Source organism: Choloepus didactylus, chromosome 4 (genome assembly GCF_015220235.1).
Source record: "Choloepus didactylus isolate mChoDid1 chromosome 4, mChoDid1.pri, whole genome shotgun sequence".
Classification (NCBI taxonomy): Eukaryota; Metazoa; Chordata; class Mammalia; order Pilosa; family Megalonychidae; genus Choloepus; species Choloepus didactylus.
The window spans coordinates 113,823,619-113,846,056 of NC_051310.1; the positions used below are offsets into that span (position 1 = coordinate 113,823,619).

General features: G+C 42.3%; 1 protein-coding gene across 1 annotated transcript; it reads left to right on the plus strand.

Moving 5' to 3' along the window:
• Positions 1 to 3,519: 3,519 nt before the first annotated feature.
• PDCD7 (programmed cell death 7) lies at positions 3,520 to 17,079 on the plus strand. The gene is made up of 5 exons (XM_037833688.1): positions 3,520 to 4,426; positions 6,364 to 6,502; positions 14,190 to 14,426; positions 14,690 to 14,777; positions 15,870 to 17,079. The coding sequence occupies exons 1-5, from the start codon at positions 3,557 to 3,559 to the stop codon at positions 15,991 to 15,993; spliced, it is 1,458 nt and encodes a 485-aa protein (XP_037689616.1). The 5' UTR covers positions 3,520 to 3,556; the 3' UTR covers positions 15,994 to 17,079.
• The last annotated feature ends 5,359 nt before the right edge of the window (positions 17,080 to 22,438 follow it).

The window sequence follows — 22,438 nt, forward strand, 5'->3', positions numbered from 1 at the left end:
GGGAAGTTTTCCCCAACAATTTCTTTGAATATTCTTTCTAGACCTTTATTTACCCTTCTCTTCCTCTTCTGGGACCCCAATGAGCCTTAAATTTGGACGTTTTATTTTATCCATCAGATCCCTGAGATCCATTTCGATTTTTTCGATTTTTTTCCCCATTCTTTCTTTTGTTCTTTCATTTTCTGTTCTGTGTTCCTCAAGGAGGCTGAGTTCAACTTCCTCTAATCTTGTATTATGAGTATCCACAGTGTTTTTAATTTGGCCTACAGTTTCTTTAATTTCCATAAGACCTTCTATTTTTTAATATACTCTTGCAATATCTTCTTTATGGTCTTCTTGGGTCTTCTTTATGTCTTTTATATCCTGTGCCATGCTCTTCTTCATGTCCTTTATACCCTGTGCCATGCTCTCATTGCCTGTCTGTAGTTCTTTGATTAATTGCGCCAAGTACTGTGTGTCTTCTGATCTTCTGATTTGGGTGTTTAGGTTTGGGTTCTCCATATCATCCGGTTTTATCTTAAGCTTTAAGGTTTTCTGTTGTTTTTGGCCTCTTGGCATTTGCTTTACTTGATCTTTAATTTGTCAGAATTGCAGCTTGGTGGCGTACACTTTCTCTAACTAACCAGCAGATGGCGTCTGTGAGTCACCAATTCCCCTCCAGTCAGCTCCCCCCAACCCTGTCTTTGTGGTGTGTGGGGATCTGACCCCCATGCGGTCCACTCTGTGCACTTAATTTGGGTGTGTTGTCAGTGCCATCTGCCCCGAATGAGTGGCGTGCATCTGAGCGTTTAAGGAGGAAGGGCAGCTTTAATAATCAAACCTCCCAGGTGTTCCCAGAGATTTAAGGCTGTTCTCTGCTGCTGACCCAAAAGTCCTTGGTATTGGTGTAGATTCCCTGGGATCTCCGAGTGGTTCCCCCTTCCCTGCTGTGCTCTTCCAGGACCTCTGCTGAGGGAGGGAGGGCCATGCCACGTCACAAGTGCGCACCAGCCTCCAGGGAAGCCCTGGAATGCTGGGCTGTGCACGGGCATTCCCAGCCCACTTCAAAGATGGTTGAATGGGAAGCGTTAACTTCCCCATTTTCGCACAGCTCTGCCCTCCCATTTCCGGGACAATCAGCCGTGGGTGTATTCAAGACCGATATTGTGGCGTGTGAGCAGTGCTGCGGGGAAGACTCCCTGTCACACTGGGTTTCTTGGCGCGGCTCTGTGCTGTGGGTTTGGCTTCGGGCAGGAGTGCCCCCGCCCACCAGGGAGATGGCTGCAAGTCGTGCGTTTTTTTCTCCTTTTTAGCCTATAATTCTTGACCAGTGTGAGGAGGTATGGCCATGTTCCTGCAGGCTCTGGGGTCTGGTTCTGAATGGAAAGGGCCGCACCCCTTTCCTCTTGGAGATGATAGACCCCCCATGGGGAGGTCATTAGCATTTCAATGGTCTCTCTCTCTCTGCTTGTGCTATCTCCACCCTTCTCGGAGTCACAGCACTGGGAACTGAAAATGGCTGGGGCTTTCTCCACTGACCCGAAAAGGAAACAGATAGTCCCCTTCAGACCTAGTCCAAGACGACCCTCTGGCTCTCCAAGGTCAGTCGTCACCCAAAGCCTCTGTCTTTTTTTGGGGATTCAAACCTGTAGTAAGCAGTTCACACTCGCTACTTAAAATCCCAGTTGGAGCTCAGCTGAGCTACACTCGCTTGCTGGGAGAGAGCTTCTCTCTGGCATCATGAGGCTTTGCAGCTCGGGCTATGGGGGAGGGGGTCTCACAACTTGGATCTGCAGGTTTTACTTACAGATTTTATGCTGTGATCTCCAGCATTCCTCCCAATTCAGGTTGGTGTGTGATGAGTGGATGGTCTCGTTTGCCGCCCCCCCCCCCACAGTTATTCTGGATCATTCACTAGTCGTTTCTGTTTTTTTTCAGTTGTTCCAGGGGGACTACTTAGCTTCCACTCCTCTCTATGCCGCCATCTTCCTTAACCTCCTCCATTTGTTCTTAAGATATGAGGCCCTTGACACTCCGACCTCTGTCCATTTTCCTACCTTCACCAGGCTACTTCAGGCTTTCTCGGTTCTATCCACACTGGCATTCTTTCATTTCTTCCACTAGGCATACATAATCTGTTCACTACAGAGCCTTTGTACATGCTTTACATGTCTAGACCTTGCACCCCATGTCTGGACCTTGCTTCCCTTTCTTCTTTCCTTTTTAACTCTTACTTATCCTTCAGTTCTCAGCTAAATTTTCAGACCCTTAGGGCAACTTTCCCTAACCTCCTTGACTAGTTCAAATTATCCTATAAGCTCTTGTTGCCCCATGTATTTCTCTTTGGTAGTACCTATATTCACTGATGTTTTACTCTTTTTTTTTAAAATTCAGTTTTATTGAGATATGGTCACATACCATACAATCATGCACAGTGCACAATCAGCTGTTCACAATATAGTTGTGCATTCATCACCCCAATTTTTTCCTTACTCCAAAAAGAATGAAAATAAAAATAAAAGTGAAAAAGAACCCAAAGTATTCCATCCCCCCATCCTATTCCGTTTTTCATTTAGATTTTGTCCCTATTTTTCTGTTCATCTGTCCATACACTGGATAAAGGGAGTGTGAGCCACAAGGTTTTCACAGTCACACAAGTCACATCATTTAAGCTACATAGTTATACGATCATCTTCAAGAATCAAGGCTACTGACTTACAGTTTGACAGTGTCAGGTATTTTCTTCTAGCTATTCCAATACACTGAAAACTAAAAAGGGATATCTATATAGCACATAAGAATGCTCTCCTGAGTAATCTCTCAACTCCATTTGAAATCTCTCAGCCACAGAAATTTTATTTTGTTTCATTTCACTTCCCCCTTTGGGCCAAGAAGATTTTCTCAATCCCACCATGCGGAGTCCAGGCTCATCCCCAGGAGTCATGTCTCACGTTGCCAGGGAGATTTACACCCCTGGGAGTCATGTCCCATGTAGGGGGTAGGGCAGTGAGTTCACTGCCGAGTAGGCTTGGAGGGCGGGAGACACATCTGAGCAACAAACAGGTTCTCTGGAGGAGACCCTTAGGCACAGTTGTAAGTAGGCTTAGCCTCTCCTTTGCAGCAATACGCTTCATAAGGGTAAACCTCAAGATCGAGGGCTTAATGTTAGTCCTCAATGTTTGTGAAAATATCGGAACAACCCAGGTGAGGAAATTCAACATTTCCACATTTTCCCCCAGTTCCTCAGGGGGGCCCTGCAAATATATTTTTATTCTCTGCCCAAATTACTTTGGGATGTACACCAATGCTCTTTTATGTTTGTATGATTATTTGATTAATGCATTTATACTAGACAGTATGTTCCGCGAGGACAGGAACTGTATCTCTTAATCTCCATGATATTGCGGAGAGGGTGGCACCGCATCCATAATATTTTTAAACCCAAGGATGAACAAATATCCACCACCAGCCGCTGGGTTTCTGGTTGGGGCGCGTGGTAACGGCGTCACTTCCGTCCATCAGACTCCCAGGAACCGCTGAGTTTCCTGTCACTACAGAGAGTCCCTTCGTCGTGATCATGGCTCTTCCACCTTTCTTCGGTCCAGGTCGCCCGGGCCCGCCGCCCCCGCAGCCGCCGCCTCCCGGTCCCTTCGGCTGTCCGCCACCTCCACTGCCCTCCCCGGCTTTCCCGCCGCCTCTTCCTCAGCGGCCCGGCCCTTTTCCGGGGCCCTCCGCCCCTTTCCTCCAGCCCCCGCTGGCTTTGCAGCCCCGGGTCCCCTCGGAAGCCTCTCGCGGCAGCAGCGGCAGCGGCGGCACCTTCTACCCGGTGCCACCGCCGCCGCTGCCTCCGCCGCCGCCCCAGTGCCGGCCTTTTCCGGGGCCCGACCCCGGTAAGCGCCCGCGGCCGTCGCCTCCGGGCCCGGGGCCGCCCTGGAGCCAGCGATGGTCTGAGGCGCCGCCGCCGCCCGACGTGCTCGGGGACGCGGCCCTGCAGCGCCTGCGCGACCGGCAGTGGCTGGAGGCGGTGTTCGGAACCCCGCGGCGGACGGGCGGCCCAGCGCCCCGGCATGCGCCCGCCGGGCCTAGGCTGGGCGAGGTGCGCGCGCGATTGCGCGGGGCCTTGCGCCTGGTGCGGCGGCTGCGCGGCCTGGGCCGGGCCCTGAGTGAAGCCGAGGCCGATGGCGCAGCCTGGGCACGGCTGCACGCCGAGGCCGCGCCGTTGCGCGCCGAGCTGGCCGAAAGGCTACAGTCGCTGACCCAGGCCGCCTTTGTGGGCGAAGCCCGGCGGAGGCTGGAGAGGGTGCGGCGCCGCCGGCTGCGGCTTCGCGAGCGGGCCCGGGAACGCGAGGCCGAGCGGGAGGCGGAGGCCGCGCGGGCCGCGGAGCGCGAACAGGAGATTGACCGCTGGAGGGTCAAGTGCGTGCAGGAGGTGGAGGAGAAGAAGCGGGTGAGAGCAGCGGACGCGTACGGGGGGTAGAAGTGGTGGTATTTTGAATGTGAAGGGAAGAGAGAAAGTTGGCACTTCCACTTCCCCGGGCTAAGCCTCTGTTTCCTTTTACGTACAATGAAAAGATAGTTTGCCTATTTAACCTCATACTTCTGTATTAAGTGCTCATTAATGAGGTGTGGAACACAAAACAAAAGCACCAGATGCCCTGCCAAATCCTGTAAACACAAAGTATAGTATTACACGGTGACCTTGCAGGGATTAAGACAGGTCTCCTGTCTCCTACTCCAACGTTCTGTTCACTTATTAACATTAAGGCCAACAAGTGTCTCCGTCCTTGGGTGTACTGTACTGCCCTAGGTGATTTCAAGAATACAAAATGTACGCGGGGCCCTTTCCAAGGAACGAATACCCTAATTGTATGACAGGGCAATAGTGGTGATTTCCCAAGATTCCTCAGTTTACAAGTTTTAAACCATGTGTCCCCAGGTTTTGCAGTTTTTAAACCCTTAAAATATGCTATGCCCTGTGCTACACCTGTTCATTGAATTCTTGTAACAACCCTGAGAAGTAGGCAGTATTAACCTAGTATTATGGATTAGGAAACTGAGGCTCAGAGATGTTAACTTGTCCACAGTCACACAACCAATTTGTGGCAGATTCTCCTGGGTCTTGAGCCCAGGTTGACTCCAAAGCCTTTTGATCTTAAGCTTTAAGTAGGGAAAGGATGAAATTGGAAATTAGTCAAATAGTTGTTCGGGGGATTCTCTTTACCTTTGAGTGTCTCTGTGGTTCCCTTCCCTACTCCCTCGACTCTCCACAACCAGATGGTGTGTCCTTCCTCCCCTTGTGCCTGCTACCATCCTATGTCTGATATAACTTCACTCTGAAGTATATATTGGAGACAAGCTTTGTTCTTGCACTCCCAGGAATATCATTGCTTTAAAGGAGAATTCCTGGAGAAGCAATGCCTTAATCTGAGGGAGCTTTAATTCAGTTCAGCAAACATTTAATGAGGGCTTATTATGTACTAGGCATGGAGATGAATATGATATTGCCGTTGTCCTTGAGGGGCTTAGAGCCCCATAGGAAATCATGTCAGTATAACATGACATGTTAGGAATTCAAAGGTAGGTGCTATAGGGGCCCATTGGGGGAAGGTGTCAAGGAAGGCTTCCTGGAGGATATAGTGACATCTGAGTGAGTCTTGAAGAAAACATCAAACCCAGGCAAAAGCAATGTTACTTCAGGCAGAAGGGGTAATACAAGCAGAAGTGTAGAACAGCCTGGTGTGACTGTAATGGTGGAATTACAGGGTCTTATTTGACAGATGTAGAAAGAGGTTTAGATTAGAGGATCCTCTCCACCATCTGCAGTTATGGTATTTGAGACAGTGTCCCATGAGGAGTGAGTTAAGGAACTAGGGTTATTTAGCCTACCTGTGAACCAACTTAAGAAGAGCAGGATAGTTGTCTTCAGATGTTTAAGAGGCTATCATGTGGAAGAGATCCTTAGGACTCAAGAGCAGTGGAGTACAAATTCTTTGCATAGGTTGTCACTTGGAAAGCTTTTCCACCCATTCCTTGTCTTCCCTGAGAGTCTGAATCTTAGGGTCTAGGAATATGCATTTCTAACAAGGGAGCCCCAGATAAATCAGATGCGGGTGTTCTTGCGCCACTCTTTGAGAAACACTGAGGAAGAAACAAAGACCAGTGCCCATGTGGAACCTGTAGAGAGGAAGTCAGGCCATCAGTAAATTGGGATGACCCGTGGGCTGGACCAGTATAGAGGGGAGTTATGCCAGGCCCGAGAATCAGGATGTATATCCAGTGGAGTCTTAACATGAGATTGTTTGAGTGTCTGACATTACCCCTGCAACTGTTCTCTTTTAAGGTTGTTTCTGATGTTAGGTTTTGTGGGCCCTGGTTCTCTTCCAGGAGCAGGAACTCAAAGTTGCTGCTGATGGTGTCTTGTCTGAAGTGAGGAAAAAACAAGCAGACACCAAAAGAATGGTGGACATTCTTCGGGCCTTGGAGAAATTGAGGAAGCTGAGGAAAGAGGCTGCAGCAAGGAAAGGTAACTGTGGGTTTGCTCTACTGTTTGTCAGAATTTGATTCTACTTGCATTTCTTCCCCTGTTCCTTTTCCCTTCTTTACCCTAACCCCCCAAAATATTTTGAAAGAAAAATTCTTGATGCTTTTCTTCAACTAATTTCTTCATTCAACCTGTAGAGTAACTGGGCTTGTCTGCAGCAGCTCAGAACTTTTGAAGCAGGAAGGCTCAGATGATGTTTAGTCTTTGGTAGCCAAGCTTGGAAAGAGAGGCAGGTGTGGGAGTCCATTGCACTGTCTTCCCCCTGACTCTCCATTCTCACTCCACGCCTTTCTGGCTACACTCTTCTGAGTGGGCTTGGCATGGCTAGTCAGCTTAGCCCATGGGCAAGGTGAAAGCTTTCCTGTCCTTATTTGGCCTTCCAGAAAGTGTTGAAAACTTAGCATGCTCCTTCAAATAGATTTCAAACCTGAAGCATTGATGTTTGAAGAGGTGTGAAAGATTTGACAGGGCAGGGAGTGCCTTGCAGATTGCGTGGAAGCCCCCAACTTCCCTGCTTGCCACTTTGGGGCTCAGATGACCTCAAAGACCTCAAAGTACCAGACCTCAGAGCCAGGTAGTCCAAGACTCTCCTCAAAAGTTTGCTTCAGCCATGCTAGTTTTCTAGTTCCCTAGTCACGCTTTCCTTTAGTCTGTCTGGATCTTTGTTCCTGTCCTTCTAGTCATCTGGAGGTCCCTCAGTCCCTGTCTTTGCCATTTTAATCACTTACTAATCCTCAGACCCAAATAAGATCCTCCAGGAAACCTTCCCTGATCTGGGTTCGGTGACCTCCCATTTTTTCTCACTTGTACCTGGTTTAGAGCACATGTTCCCTTGTTTAGTAGGTTGTAGGCCCTTGACAGTAATGAGGGATATTTGAGAGTACAGAAATTAGAAAGTACCACTATAGCAAATGATTTCTCATAGCTTAAAATAATATAAATGGAAACTGTGATTCTTTCAGACTCTTAATAAAAAGTTATGTGAAGATGTGAGTCTTGTTAGTGGTTAGGCAGGCTCATTTACTAGCTAAGTGTTTGGCTTCCATATGCCAACCTACAGAGTGGCTGATTCAGATTAAGTCCTCAGAATCAATACAGATGACTCCATTGTGGTACTTCTAGGGCACTTGTGAATAGTCAGGGGAGAGATAGATAGCATCATCTGTGTCTACTCATATCTCTTCCTTGCTAGAATGCAAAATCTGGGGGCTGCTATTTAATATTCCCCCACCTCATGCCCTCCATGAGGTGCATGCTCGGGAAACTTCTGCTGAGTGAATTTACCAGCATAATTTTTCAATGTTAGTTTTCCTCATTTTGGTTAATAGCTGCCCAAAAGAAGGGGAAAATTTTAGGAGGAATTGTGAACTGTAAAAATAAGCTGCCTCTGTGGAGTTAATTGACTTGAATATAAAGTGATTTGGTAACTAGCAATTGGTTGCATTGTGCACTTAAAAAGAAAACTAGCAGCTTCTTAACTTCTTTCCTCAAAATGTTTGCTCCTCCAACTAAGTGTTAAGTGATAACGCCAGATTTGTAACAGGGTGTTCCAGTTTGCTAATGCTGCCGGGATGCAAAACACCAGAAATGGACTGGCTTTTATCAAAGGGGGTTTATTTGGTTACACAGTTAAAGTCTTAAGGCCATAAAGTGTCTAAGGTAACACATCAACATTGGGTACCTTCACTGGAGGATGGCCAGTGGCATCTGGAAAACCTCTGTTAGCTCGGAGGCAGGTGGCTGGCATCTGCTTTGGAGTCCTGGTTTCAAAGTGGCTTTCTCCTAGGACTTTCTTCCCTAGGCTTCAGCTCCTCAAAAATGTCACTCTTAGTTGCTCTTGGGATGTTTGTCCTCTCTTAGCTTCTCCAGAGCAAAAGTCTGCTTTCAGAGACCATCTCCAAAATGTTTCTGAATCTGAAGCTCTTCTCTCAGCTCCTGTGCATTCTTCAAAGTGTCCCTATTGCCTGTAGCAAGCTCGCTCCTTCTGTCTGAGCTTATATAGTGCTCCAGTAAACTAATCAAGGCCCATGCTGAATGCATGGGGCCACACCTCCATGGAAATTATCCAATGAAAGATCTCGCCCACAGTTTGAGTGATCACATCTCCACAGAAACATCCAATCAGAAGTCTCCAACCCAATCAACACCAAAACCTTTCCTGCCCACACAAGACTGCATCAAAGATAATGGTGTTTGGGGGGACATAATACATCCAAACCAGCACACCAGGGTTACATGGCAGAATCTCTTTTGGGCCAAGCTACAGCTCTCACCTTTTGCTTAAATCTGTGAGAAACCATTGAAAGATTTAACCAGAGAGTGAAATGATGAGAAAGATCAGTGCCAACAGAGTGGAGAAAGATTTGGAGCATCCAAGATGGAAGGAGGGAGGGAGACTGGTAGGCTGTTGTAGTCTGGGCAGGGATAGGATGAGAGTGTGAACTACAGGGCAGACAGTGAGTTGGAGAGAAGTAAACACTTTAAAAGGTATGATAAAGTAATATATGTATATTTATATATGTACACATAAACTTAGAGGACTCAGCATTTGGGAGCTGAAGGAATAAATGATTTATGGGTTCTTTTAATAAATGATAATAAATGATAAATAAATAGTAAATAATAAATTAATAAATAAATAAATGATTTAGGGTCTTTTCAGTGGAGTGGTGGGGGTAGCATTCAATCTAGAAGAGGTTAGAGAATGAATAGGAGAAGGGAAGAGCAAACGGGGTCAGCTTGCCTGTGAAGGAAAGAGATTGCCTGTGAAGGAAAGAAATTGCCTGTGAAGGAAAAGAGAGAACAAGATTGGCACCTGGCAGTGTGTGTGTGTGTGTGTGTGTGTGTGTGTGTGTGTGTGTGTGTGTGTGTGTGTGTGTGTGTGTAGGGGCAGGGGATTGTGTATTTTAGGATTATGGGAAGAACTTGAACATGTTTAAATGCTAAGGGAAGGAGCCAACAGAGGGGGAGGACAAAAGAGAGAGAAACAGGAGAGCTAGTTGATAGCTCAGGGTCCTGCAGGAGGCGGGGATGTTCAGGTTCCAGGTGGAAGGATTAACTTAAATGGAGGACCCATCTTCCATTGGCATGACAATGAAGGAGGCAAGGATGAGTAGTACTATAGATGAGTGAATCAGGGGCAGAAAGTTGAGGGATTCTCTCTCTAAGGCCTGTTTTCTCTGAGAAGGAGTAGGTTAGATGGTCTGTCTGCTGAGAGTCAGTAAAGAAGCAAGGTTTTGGGAGAGCAGTGAAGATTTGAAATAACTGCTGTGAGGAATGGATGAGAGCTAACCAGAAAGCCGTGGCAGGATGGTTGAAGGGAAGTGCTGTGGGCGCAGGCACCAGGTCACACAATCAAGTGACTTCTTCCTGGAATACTCTGTAGTTGACAGCACAGAGCTGGGGGCTGTTGGAGTTTTGCTTCATGGGATGACAACAAATTTTGGTGAGAGAGAAGGGGAGAGGTGGAAGGAGTGGCAAAATCAGAGGTGGGATCTGATACATCAGGTCTGGGAGTTTTGGTAAAATTAACCAATGGTTCTGTCGGGAGAAGGAGATAAGAGTACTGGGAAGGTAGAAAGTTGGTAGTCAGAGAAGAGAATAATCGGGTTGAAGACATCAGAGGTGGAAAGTTTTTCTGATCATGCCAAGGTCCAAGGGTAGGGACAAGGCCCTAGGATCTGGGTGGCCAGAGGGAAGTAGAGACAAAGGTATTGGTGTTTAGGAACTGCAGGAACTAGGGTAGTTGGGTGTAGAGGTGGAGGGAGCCCTAGATGATGTCAGTACATGGGGTTAAAAGGAAGACTTGGGTGAGCAGTGTCATTTCGGAGGGAATGTGTCAAGGTGGCCAGGGAGACTGATGAAGGATTGAGGATGGGTGGCCCAGGCCCAGAAGCCTGAGATGGGAAAAGACCTCAGCTCCTCAAGGGATCTGGAGGCACTTATGGGCAAATGGGGTGAAGAGGCTGGTTTCAGGAGCAGTAATTACATGATACATATACTTCCAAGGTCCCAAGGCAAAATTTTAATCCATCCTTACCCTCTCCTCACCCCCAGACATACATAGTTTTTGACTAAAATTTGATCAGGTCAATACTAAAAGGAAGCCTGACTCTAGGGTTAAGAGCATGAACTCCCAAGCCATGTTGCCTGGGTTTGAATCCAAGCTCCACCACTTACTAGCTATGCGACTCTGGGCAAGATGCTTAATATCATTGTGCTTTAGTTTTCTTGTCTCTAAAAAATGGAGATAATAACCGTACCTATCTCCTTAGGTAAGTTATAATGATTAAATGAGTTGGTATTTAATGTAAAGTTCTTAAACTGTCTGGCCTAGTTTATGTTAAATGTTTATTAAATAATAAAAGACTCAGTCATTATTTGTGTCAGTCTCCAATGGGGAGCCTCCTCGATTTGTTCATGCCATTGATATACCTGATAACTTGGGCAGTGGTTACAAAAATGAAAAAGACTTGCCACTTACCCTTTGGTGCTCGTGTTGTTGCAAAAGCACAGATTTGCCTTAGAAGGAACACTAGTCAGAAAGCATGACATGCCTGATCTTGCAGTTACTGTAACCCAGTTTCTAATTCTAGTACTCTGCTAATGACTAGCTCAGGGGCCTCAGAAATCACTTTCTTGTTTGGGCCTAAAATCCTTCATTTTTCAAAGGATGTGTTTAACTTAGTCGGGCTCTTAGAGCCCTCTCAGTATACGTTCTCAACCATTTTATCACTGCTATGTGAGGGGTTGGAGAAATTAGAAACCTTGTTTTCTAGATCAGAGTTGGTCAAACTATTGCCTATTGGCCAAATCTGGGCCACTGCCTATTCATTTACAAAAGTAAAGTTTTATTGGAACACAGCCATGCCCATTCATCATGTATTGTTTTGAGTGCTTTTGTGCTGCACTGGCAGATTTCAGTGTTACAACCGAAGCTGTATAGCCACACAAAGTCTAAGATATTTACTATCTGGCTCTTTTCAGAAAAAGTTTGCCAACCCCTGACCTAGGTAAAGTAATGAAACCAACCTATTCATCAGAATTTTAAATTTGTCAATGCATCAGAATTTCTGTGTGCTTAGAAAATATTAATTGGAAATTTAGTAGAAGTTGGATTCTAGTCACAGAGTTTCCATAGTTGGGAACAAGTGAATGGAAACCTGTTAAAACAAAGCAGTCATGAGAGAATGATCTAGAGCAGTATTAGCCTTGAAGATGAAGATAGGAGATACAAGCATATGGCTATGGTGGTTAAGGGAGAATTATACCTCCAACTTCACAAGAGACAACTACTGAAGTTGAAGAACTGTTATTTTATGCTATTTATTAGCCAAATGGAAAATTTAGTGCTCAAAGCTGGCGATAATGGTACTTCACCAGTGGCAGCTAAATTGAAAATCGTTCATTCATTGAAGAAATATTTATTAATTATCTTCTGTGTGTCAAATGTTAGGTGCTGAATAAATCTAAAGCTCCCCTCCTCACCCCACCTCACCCCCCTAATGTATAGCTTTTTTAAGAAGCAGTTAGTACCACATTTTGGTAGTCTTAAAAGTATCCATAAACCTTTCCACTCTTGGGAATTTATCTTACAGAAATAAATTCATATGAAGTTAGAAAATAACATGCATAAGATTATTCATTGTAGCATTATATAATAATAGGATATTTGAAATAACTTAAATGTTCAGGAGTAGAGCTCTTGTCAAGTAAATGATGGCACATTGATTTGATGAAATAGACTAGAGCCTTTTTATTATTATTTAAAATGAGCCTTATTTAAAATGATGAAGACTGGAAAAGAATGTGGAGAATTGATAGTGGTCGCACAGCCACATAGAAATGAAGTTGCTAATATGTGGACACAAAAAACTAGAAAGGAACATGGAGAAATAAAAATAATTGATTATGGTAGCAGGATTAGGATTTTTTCTTCCGTGTATCTGGTATTGTTAAAAATGCATGTGTTCCATAATGTCAGCACCCCTTTTCAACATGAACAAGTGAGGGTGATCACTGCCTAGACATCCCTGAAGATCAGGAAAGTGATTAAACTAGAGGAAGGGGTAGCTGCAGACAAGATGGAATTTAACAAAGGATTACAAATATTGAATCTTTATATAATTTTTTTGTTCTTAGTTGCTAGGGTATTAGAATAGGAAAGAACTGAAATAATGGATCTTTAACCTATAAAATTCTTTGAAATTTGCTCTGTAGCTACTTGTTAAATTGTATTTTGAAAGTTACCACCTTTCTGTATATATATATATTTCACAATAAGGAAATAACTGAAACAATGGTATTGTAACCCATAACATTCTTTGAAATTTCCTATATAATTACTTGTTAAATTTTACTTTGAAAGATATTACCTTTCTGCATATATGTTATATGTCACAATAAGGAAACAACTGAAATTGGGAACTGTAATCCATAACATTCTTTGAAATTTGCTCCGTAACTACTCATTCAGTTGTACGTTGAAAGTTGTCACCTTTCTGTATATATATTTCACAATAAGGAAATAACTGAAACTGTGGAACTGTAACCCCTAACATTCTTTGAAATTTGCTCTCTAACTATTTGTTAAGTTGTACTTCGAAAGTTATCGCTTTTATGTATATATGTTATATTCCACAATAAAAAAATTAAAAAAAATACTTGTGTCATAAATACAATTCCTTTTAAAATTTGAGGACTGACAGGATGGGGTACTCCGACATCACAATGTTGAATCCCCCAGCAAACTCAACAGCTTTTACATTGCAGGGCCATTACAGAAGTGAGTGCAGAACTGAAATCGACTCAGGTATTCATTGAGCATTCAGTTTTGTGCCTTCCATGAAAATTACTTACATGTACAAAAATAGAACTCCTAAATACTAGTCATCCAGATTGAACAATTTTCAAGACTTCCTCATATTTCCTTCCTTTTTTCTTTGCTGAAATAATTTAAAGCTAATTGCAGACATACCATTTCACCCTCATATACTTATGTATGCATCTCTGGAAAAATACATCTTTTTCTTAACTGTGATGCCATTATCACACTTAAAAAAATTATCAATAATTATTTTATATCACCTAGTAACCAGTCCATAATAAAATTTTCCTAGTTGTTGCTTTAGTACTATGTTAGCTATCCCTGTTTTCCCAGTTTTGAGAGGTTTCCTGGGATATGGGTCTGTCAGTGCTAACTGAGACAGTTGGTCACCCTCTTCTCAGCAGCAGACTGTGAATTCAATGCAGTGGATTAAAGTGTATCTTCTTCCTCACATTCCCTGTGTGCACCTCCAAAACTTCAGACTCAGAGGGAGAATTGTTTATCAGTCAGGTCTGGGAATCAATGCCTTGGGAATTTCAAACAATGAAGAAGTGTAAGGGAAGTTCCTGCCTTTAATCAGCTCACTGTCCAACTGGAGGATCAAGACTGTTAGAAATAAAGAAAATCAAGGGTTACAGTCCAGAGTGGGGAGTTCATAAAAAGTCAGGGCAGGATCCAAGTATTTGGTGATTCAAGAAGTCAGATTGAGACTTGGAAATTGGGTAGAATTTATGAAATCTAAGCAAATTCATACCATAGATAGGACTTTGAGTCTGCATATTAGAACATGGGTTTTGAGATATGAAATCGTATCTAAAACGCCATTTGGTTCTGTTTGCCCAGGGGTCTGTCCTCCAGCCTCAGCGGATGAGACTTTTGAGCATCATCTGCAGCGACTGAGAAAGCTCATTAAAAAACGCTCTGAACTATATGAAGCTGAAGAGAGAGCCCTTAGAGTTATGTTGGAAGGAGAGCAAGAGGAAGAGAGGAAAAGAGAATTCGAAAAGAAACAGAGAAAAGAAAAAGAGAAAATTTTACTTCAGAAACGTGAAATTGAGTCCAAATTATTTGGAGATCCAGGTAAGCTCCTTTGTAACCAGTGGAGAAGAGGAAGTACTAGGCTGACAGCTCTTCTCATTATGGATGATCTCAACTTAAGCTACGAGGTGGTAGGTAACAGATGACATCTTCAGGATTTGGAATTCTAAACTAGATCATGGACATCTTTCATAAAGATGAAACACATTTGATCATGTCATAATCACAGGCTCAGTCACTTTGCCTTGAGAAATACACTTAGATATAAAGCATGATGACGAGGTATTGTGCCATTTCTTTTTCAGATGAGTTCCCACTTGCTCACCTCTTGCAGCCTTTCCGACAGTATTACCTCCAAGCTGAACACTCTTTGCCAGCGCTCATCCAGATAAGGTAAAGGGGGTGTGCTCTCCAACATGTTGTCTTTCCCTTAGGTTGCAAGAAGTAGTTGACGAAATACTTACATTATTGAGGTCTATTCTTTTATCTTTTTTTTGTAAGTCCTTTATGGGTTTATAATGTTTCCAAGGTTCAGATGCCACACACATCCTGTTCAGTCCTCATTAATCCTAGAGAAGTAGATGGTGCTGTTCCTATTTTAACAGGAGAAGAAACCAAAACTTTGGTTGTAACTTGCCCTTTTGTATTATCCCATGCTAGAGCAGTTGTGTTAATTTAAAGCAGTGGCTTCCTTTTCCTAATTCTCTTCCTTGGTGCTAAACAGACAAAGAAAAAGAAACTCTCCCTTGTGACCTTGCCTGTGGAGACCGTTTAAGACCCACATTGGCTTCTGAGCCAAGACAGCAAAAACAAGGGGAATTGGAGTTTTTATCTTAATCTGCAGTTACAAATGAGCTGGGTAAAGATTTCGGCTCTTCAGTCTCACTTCCCTCATCTATAAAATGAAGGTGATTGACTAGAATAGGGGCCTTCAGACTTTAGCAGCAGCACTCTTCCCAAATGTAGTCTTTTGAGAAATCAATATGTAAAACAGATAAAATGAATGAATGGGCTCCCCAGGCAATTTAAAGTCTGTTGTTGACTAGAAACACTGTTGTTTCTAGACACCCCCCTCCCCACCCTGCCAAACATCTACTTGTGGCCCTAGGGATTTTCAAAGCGTGATTTGAAGACCACCAAACTAAGTGATCTCTGAGGTCGCTTCCAAAGCTCCAACAATTCTCATGAAAGAATGCTCTTTAGCATGCAAAGTTTATATTCTGGGAAAAGTATACCTTTGAAAGCTTTAGCTTTTAAGCATAAGTATACTCAAAGTTCTTAGTTCTTTTTAAAGAGATTTTTCCTTTTTATGTGTACATTTTTAAAAATAAATTCTTTTTCGTAGTTCCTAGAAATCAGGTTCTATTGTGGATTAGTACATCAGTCATTTGGAAACTAAGTCCTAGAAATTGAATATATAGTTGTTAAACCTTATGCTTAAAATAAAACAGAAATAAGCAGTTGTTCTACAATATTCTTATTAAGGCACGATTGGGATCAGTACCTGGTACCATCCAATCATCCCAAAGGCAACTCCGTTCCCCAAGGATGGGTCCTTCCCCCGCTCCCCAGCAACGACATCTGGGCATCTGCCATAAAGCTGCATTAATAAAGAAGCTCCAGAAGAGTGGTCCAGCAAAGGTTCTTCCCAATGCTAAAGATTAGTGATTCTGCTGTCTTCTTGTGCTACAGACCAATCCGGAACCTCTGAACTCTGTGTGGCATTGCTGTACCCTGAAGTTGTTTTTTTCTGTGCTCTGTCCTGGCCAGAGGTGCCTCTTAAATTATTATGGTTCTTTAGGAAAGGACCTAGGTGAATTGGAGTTATTGTCACAGACAGTGGCCTTAGTTCACTGAATTTGCCTCTGTTTTGAGGGGCTTGGTCCCCAGTGACTTGTTAATTTACTCTTAACCTCGTTGGGTGGTGATGGCTAAGTACGCGCATACACTCAATGCAAGTGTGCACTGTATAGATTTAGCTGCCCGTCCACCAGTACTGAGTGTTGAAGGTAAAGTTGATACACAATCTCCTTACTCTTCCTACCCAGTGAGCCCTCCCACTTCCAGGAAGCAAGTTGAAAATGCTTCATATTTGGTTTTGTTAATCCCACTTTTAGTGCAACTTGGGAGGCTGCTGGTAAGGAAGATGGCAACTCGATCTAGGCTATGCCACCAGAAAAGACTGGCCTAGTTTGGTAGTCGTTTTGAGAACTTAGAAAGCCTGAAGAGTATCTGTACCCAAGTTTGATCGTGTTTTAATGGACAATGGCTGCATTTTCCCCATGTTAGAAGGATCCTAATGAAAGTACCTGTTTTATACGTTCCTAAGGGTCTAATTACTCAGAATCCCAAGGATAGAAATTTACTTCCCTATAGAAGTGGGACTTCAGCCTTACTCATTTGCATTGTGGGAGCTGGTATAGCTGTCGAATTTTCTTAAGGATTCAAGCTTCCTAGAAAGAATCTATATAGTCAAAAGCTGGGGGAAATGTAGATCAAAATAATAAAATTTATTTTTTTGTATTGACTAATAAATGCTGTACCAGGAGATGATCAGTCATATAAAATGTCGATTTTTTGTTTTTGTTTTTGTTGGTGTGGTTTTTTTAAACCATTTATTGTGTTATTTATATTTCCAAACAGGTAAATAAATATCATTGTTATTTTTTAGTTTGTGCCTTTGCCCCCAGTTTGTTGCCTGCCAAATCACTGTACACACTTTCACATTGATGAATCACATTTTTACTGTAGAATTTCAAATTCATTAAATAGATATTTGCTACAGGAAGGTGAATCTCAAGAGCCAAACTTTAGATAAACGGGAAATGACACTTGTCAACTTTGGAAATGATTTTGTGTAGTTGGAAGCTCTTGGGTACAAGGTGCTAACACCTTTGCCCCTTTTTTGTTGTTTAATTTGTATTGTTAATTTATACATTATGCATTACAGAGTTAACGGGTAGGGTATGAGCCAGCACTTCCCCTCCAAAGTGTGTTTCTAAGCTCATAAGCCATAAAATCTAGTATGATTAGCCTCATATAACCCCACAGTCCTGTGTGCCTTTTTGTTGTAAATCTCTATTATTTTTTCCCTGATGAGATGCAGGAAGAGTAGAAATAAAAGATGAATTGTATGATGTATATTTGGTGTCCAGATAGATTTGCCACAAAGACATCTGCATTGATGGGAGGGGGTGCAAAGCAGGGACTCAGGAAAACCCAGGCAGCAAGACTCTAGGAGAGGAAGGCATTTAGCACCTAGGTAGAAAAAAACAAAAAAACAGACTGTCCTCTCATTTGGCCTCTGCAAGGTGGTGGCACCAGCAACCACTAGTCTGCTACGATTTTAGAAAGATTCATAGTAGTGTCTTTAACTAGTTGTGCTTTTGAGAATACAAACAATGCCATTGTAATCTTAGTCTAGTCTTTTTCTAACTTATGGAAATTTTCAAACATATTCAAAAGTAAAGAGAAGAGCATGATTACCCAAGAACCTATCATTCAGCTTCAAATAATTTTCCACTCATGGCCAGTCTTACTGCATCTGTACCCTCACCATTCTTTCTGGATTACTTTGAAGAAAATCCCAGACATCATATCATTTCATAAATATTTCATTATTTTAAAAATGTAAAACTTTAAGTAGAGTTTTATAAAAACTTAAGCGTAGTACCATTATCACACTAAGGAAATGAATAATAACTCCTTAATATCATCATATATCCACAATGTCCAAATTTCCCTATCTTATGTGTGTTTCACAGTTCAAATCAGGATCCATAAATTGCTGTTGGTTGACATGTCTCTAAGTTTATGAAGCCTGTTAAGTTTTCTGTTTCCTTCTCCCTCCTGTGCATTCTCACACTCCTTTCTTTCTCTTGCAATTTATTTGTTGAAGAAACATTTTTTCTGGAACGTTCCTACAGTTTGGATTTTGCCCCTTGCATCCTTGTGATGCCACATTACTGTTTCCATATTTCTTATAATTTAGTGATTAGAGCTGTACTGTCTGTTTTTGTAGCTACATATGGCTATTGACATTTGAAATGTGACTAGTTAAATAGAGATGTGTAATTACACATGTGGCTCATTATATTTGTGATCTAGAGGCTTGAACACATTTAGGTTGGAATTTTCTAGCAAGAATACTTCATAGGTTGTGTTGTTTACTTCCATTCAGGACACTTTAATTTCTTGTTATCCCTTGTTATGTTAGTTAGCAGCCATTGATAAAACTCAGATTAATTCATTAGGGTTTGCAAAATGGTGATAGTTTACTTCTATCATTTTTAATTTATTACCTGGAATGTTTCTAAAAGGAGAAATTTCTTCTCTCAACTATTTTCTTACCCCAAAGTACAATTTGTATAAGAAAGGCAAGAGATAAATATTTAATTCTCTTTATTTACTAGGTTTCAAAATAATGAGCTAGTTCCCTATCATACTCCAAAGGTGGCCAATGAGTTTTGTTTTTAAGTGTCTTTACGATCTCATGGATTCAAACGTATTTGCACTTCAATCTATTGTTATCTATATTGATCATTTCAGTTTGGCTAACGGAAACCTCTTCAAGTTGGCTCCTGAGACTTTTTGACACAACTCCAGTATTCCAAGCTTATCTTGCACATTTCCTGTCCTATATCTACAATCAGTCATTTCTCCAAGGAACCGTAATTCCTCTTCAGTGGAAAAGACATTTAGAGACCACCATCTGCATGATAGGAATGCTTGTTCTTACTGTTTCTTGTTTGGTTTTGTCTTTTTTTTTTTTTCAGTCATCAGAACTAGGAACTATAGTTCTGTTGAGACTTTAGCCTTTTCTAAATAAAACCCTTTTTATTCCTTTACCTAAATTCTCCTTTATTGTATATTGAACATGAATTAATGAAGATAGAGGCATAAAACCACTTAAAGACTGACCAGAAAGTTAGCCAATTATTTGTCGATTAATCATACCCTATATGCAAGAATATTATTTTATATTATTTCCCAGTAGAGAAGATCCTGGGCTTGTGAGAAACTCTAACAAAAGCATTTTTTTTAAAGAAATTAGGTAAATACAGGGAAAATTATAAGGCCATAAAATAAAGAGATTACTTATATGTTAAATACTAAGGATGTTTAGCCTGAGTGGCTGAGTTTATGACGTCAGAGAATTTGCTGCTACAAGCTAATCAGCTTAATCACCCTAAAATCATCCATGTTCCTATGTCCACATGACTTTTGTGCAAGGATGTATCAAGAAGCTTAGCTCAGATTATGCCATCTGTCATAGCCTTCGTTTCTACATGTTTTGGCCACAGGGACACTATCCTGGAAATGGCAAGGTAAGTCCAAAGTATATCTTTTCCATTCAAATAAGTATAATATACAATGTATAGAAGAAATGTGAAAGCTATAAAGTATCAGAAATGATATAGTTTAGGGAATAGAAATTACATGAGACATCTACAGTGAAATGTAGATTTTTTTTTTTTTTTAATGCCTACAAACAATAAGCTGTTCCTAGGTAATAAGTGTTTACCTTTGGATGCATCCACGCAGTAGTTCCTGATCTGCCACATCTGACCTAACACCATGAAGAATTTGTTTCCAACCAAGTTTCTCATAGGCTCTGAAGCAAAGATTGTGGGTTTTGAGGCAACTGGTGTTAGAGTGCATAACTAAGCAGAGCAATAAACACTTTTCTCAACCTTTTAAATTCTTGTTTCCCAGAATCTAGATACCAGGATTTGAACTGTGTTCTTTGGAAAATGATTTTTATTTACCACTGCCAGTTACTGTGCTAGATACTGAGAACATAAAGAAGGGCTACAGACAGGATCCTTACCCTCCTGAAGTTGAGTCTGTAGTTGAGAAACTAAATTAGAGTTATTCATTATAATTGTGCTAAGTGCTATAAGGGAAAAGTATTTACTAATGGAATTATACTTTTCATTGTTCAGATATTTATTAAGTACCTATTGAGATCCAGATAGCAAAATTTGCTAAGTACAAGAGCTATAATGGTAAGCAAGTAACTTGTACTCCCTAACCTCATATATAATACAGGTTATGAAGATGATAGATATTAATCCAACAATAAAAAATAAATGTGCTGTGTATTTTGAAGGAAAGACATGGTTTTATGAGGTTATGAATTAGACTTTTTTTTTGTTTTTGGACCCAGACTTTGGGTTCTGGAATATGTTTAGGTGAAATAATAGAAAGTATCAATCTATCATATAGTAAGCATAAGAATTACCATTTTTCAGTTTATACATGTGTATGCTAGATCACAAAGTCAAATGTATCTCACACTATGGGTCGTAGTAAAAAAAAATTAGTCACCACTGTACTAGGTGGGCCAAACCAAGTTTAGGGGTCAGAGAAAGCTTTTTTGAGAATGTGATGTTTCACTTGAGCTCTGAAGAATGAATAGCTGTTAACTAGTTGTGAAGAAGGGGCAGGGGAGAAGAACATTGCAAGTATCTGGAACAGCAAATGCAAAGGCCCTGTGGTGGGCTAAGAGAGCAATGGTGAAGGAAGACCAGCATAGCTGGAGTAAGATGGCAGGTGAGGCTGGAGAGGTAGAGGCCAAACACTGCAAGGCTTTGTCAGGAGTTTGACCTTTATTCTGAGAATAGCCAGGAACCACTGGAGGGTTTTTAGCAGGGGAGTGGCTTAGTTTTGTGTTTTGAAATGATCCCTCTTGTAGTGTGTGAATCAGAAATATAATAGGGTATGAGAGGATATAGTGGAGACCAGTTGTCCAAGTGAGAGATAATGAGGGTTTGATTCCTGTGATAGCAGTGGAGGTAGAGAGAAATGGCTGGATTCCAGAGATTTAGGAGACACACCTTGGCAGGGAATTTGATTCAGGCAGTGACGGAGAGGAAGGTGTCAAGGATGACTTCCAAGATTGTGCACCTGGATGAATGTTGCCATTCCTGAGACAGGGAACCCTGGAAGAGGGAGAGTAGTTTTGGGGAGGGGAAAATCAGGAGTACACTTTGGATATGTTGAGTTTGAGGCACCCTTGAGACATTTTGGGGGAGATACCTGGCAGACAGTTGTGTTTAGAATTTGATCTCAGAAGAGAACTGGAGAATTTAATTTGTGAGTCACTGGTACATAGAGAATTGAAGCTGTGGGCAGAGAATGAAGTCACAGTATAGTGGAGAGCTTTAAAAACAATACTAATGTCATTGCCTGGCCCCCACCCTAGACCGGTTACCACAACCCCCAGCCCACACACCCACACCCAAAATGAGGTTCAGATGCAGTCAAATGGGCACAGACCGATGGATTGGTGTTTGAGGGGCCCTGGGTTATACAGTTTGCTGAAGCATGCACAGCCTTGCTTTCCTAATATCCCCACTTCTACTCACCCCCTCAGACCCTTTCAGGTGTTTCTCCACCACCTACTGAATGCAGTCTGTTCTCAGCCCAGAGTTCAAGGTTCTCCCCAGCTCTACTTCAGTCTACCCTTCCATCTTACTGCAGACATCTCCCCAGCACAAACAAACTACTTGAGGCAAGCAGCTTGTCTCCCCCTCATTATACCCTGCAGGTTCCTGTCTCTGCTCCCTTGCTGAAGCTGATCCCTCCATAGAGTCTTGCTCTCCACCCCACCCTTTCCCTATTCACAGGTACTCTACCATCCTCTGGGGCCCAGGTCAAGTGCCATCTGTTTCTTGAAGCTTCCCAGTCCCCGCTAAGGACTAGAACATTCTCCTTCCTCTTGAGAACATCATTACTTAATGATCTGTACCTCTCATTTTGTTTTTAGTAGAAGTGACCCTCATTTTAGAATATGTTCTAACTAGATCATGTCTCACACTGTAACCCCTGACATTCTTAAGAAATGTCTTCCCAGAATCCTCAAATTCTTAAAATATCCCAGAAACAAGCTTAGGGCTGAGTAAGGAATCTTTATTGAGATGCAGATGCTGGTTCAGAGGTTGTGAGAGAAAAAGAGGTGCTCAGTGGGCAGGCAGTTCACACTTGGGTCTTGACAAAACTGTGGCCCTTCCCCATGGCTCAAAATCAGAGTGATAGCTGAAAATGTGAAT

Excerpts from the sequence above, each read along its gene's own strand:
- PDCD7 (XM_037833688.1), top strand. The coding sequence starts at position 3,557 with ATGGCTCTTCCACCTTTCTTCGGTCCAGGTCGCCCGGGCCCGCCGCCC. Across the intron at positions 4,427-6,363 it reads AGGTGGAGGAGAAGAAGCGG|GAGCAGGAACTCAAAGTTGC; the intron begins GTGAGAGCAGCG and ends GTTCTCTTCCAG. Across the intron at positions 6,503-14,189 it reads AGAGGCTGCAGCAAGGAAAG|GGGTCTGTCCTCCAGCCTCA; the intron begins GTAACTGTGGGT and ends CTGTTTGCCCAG.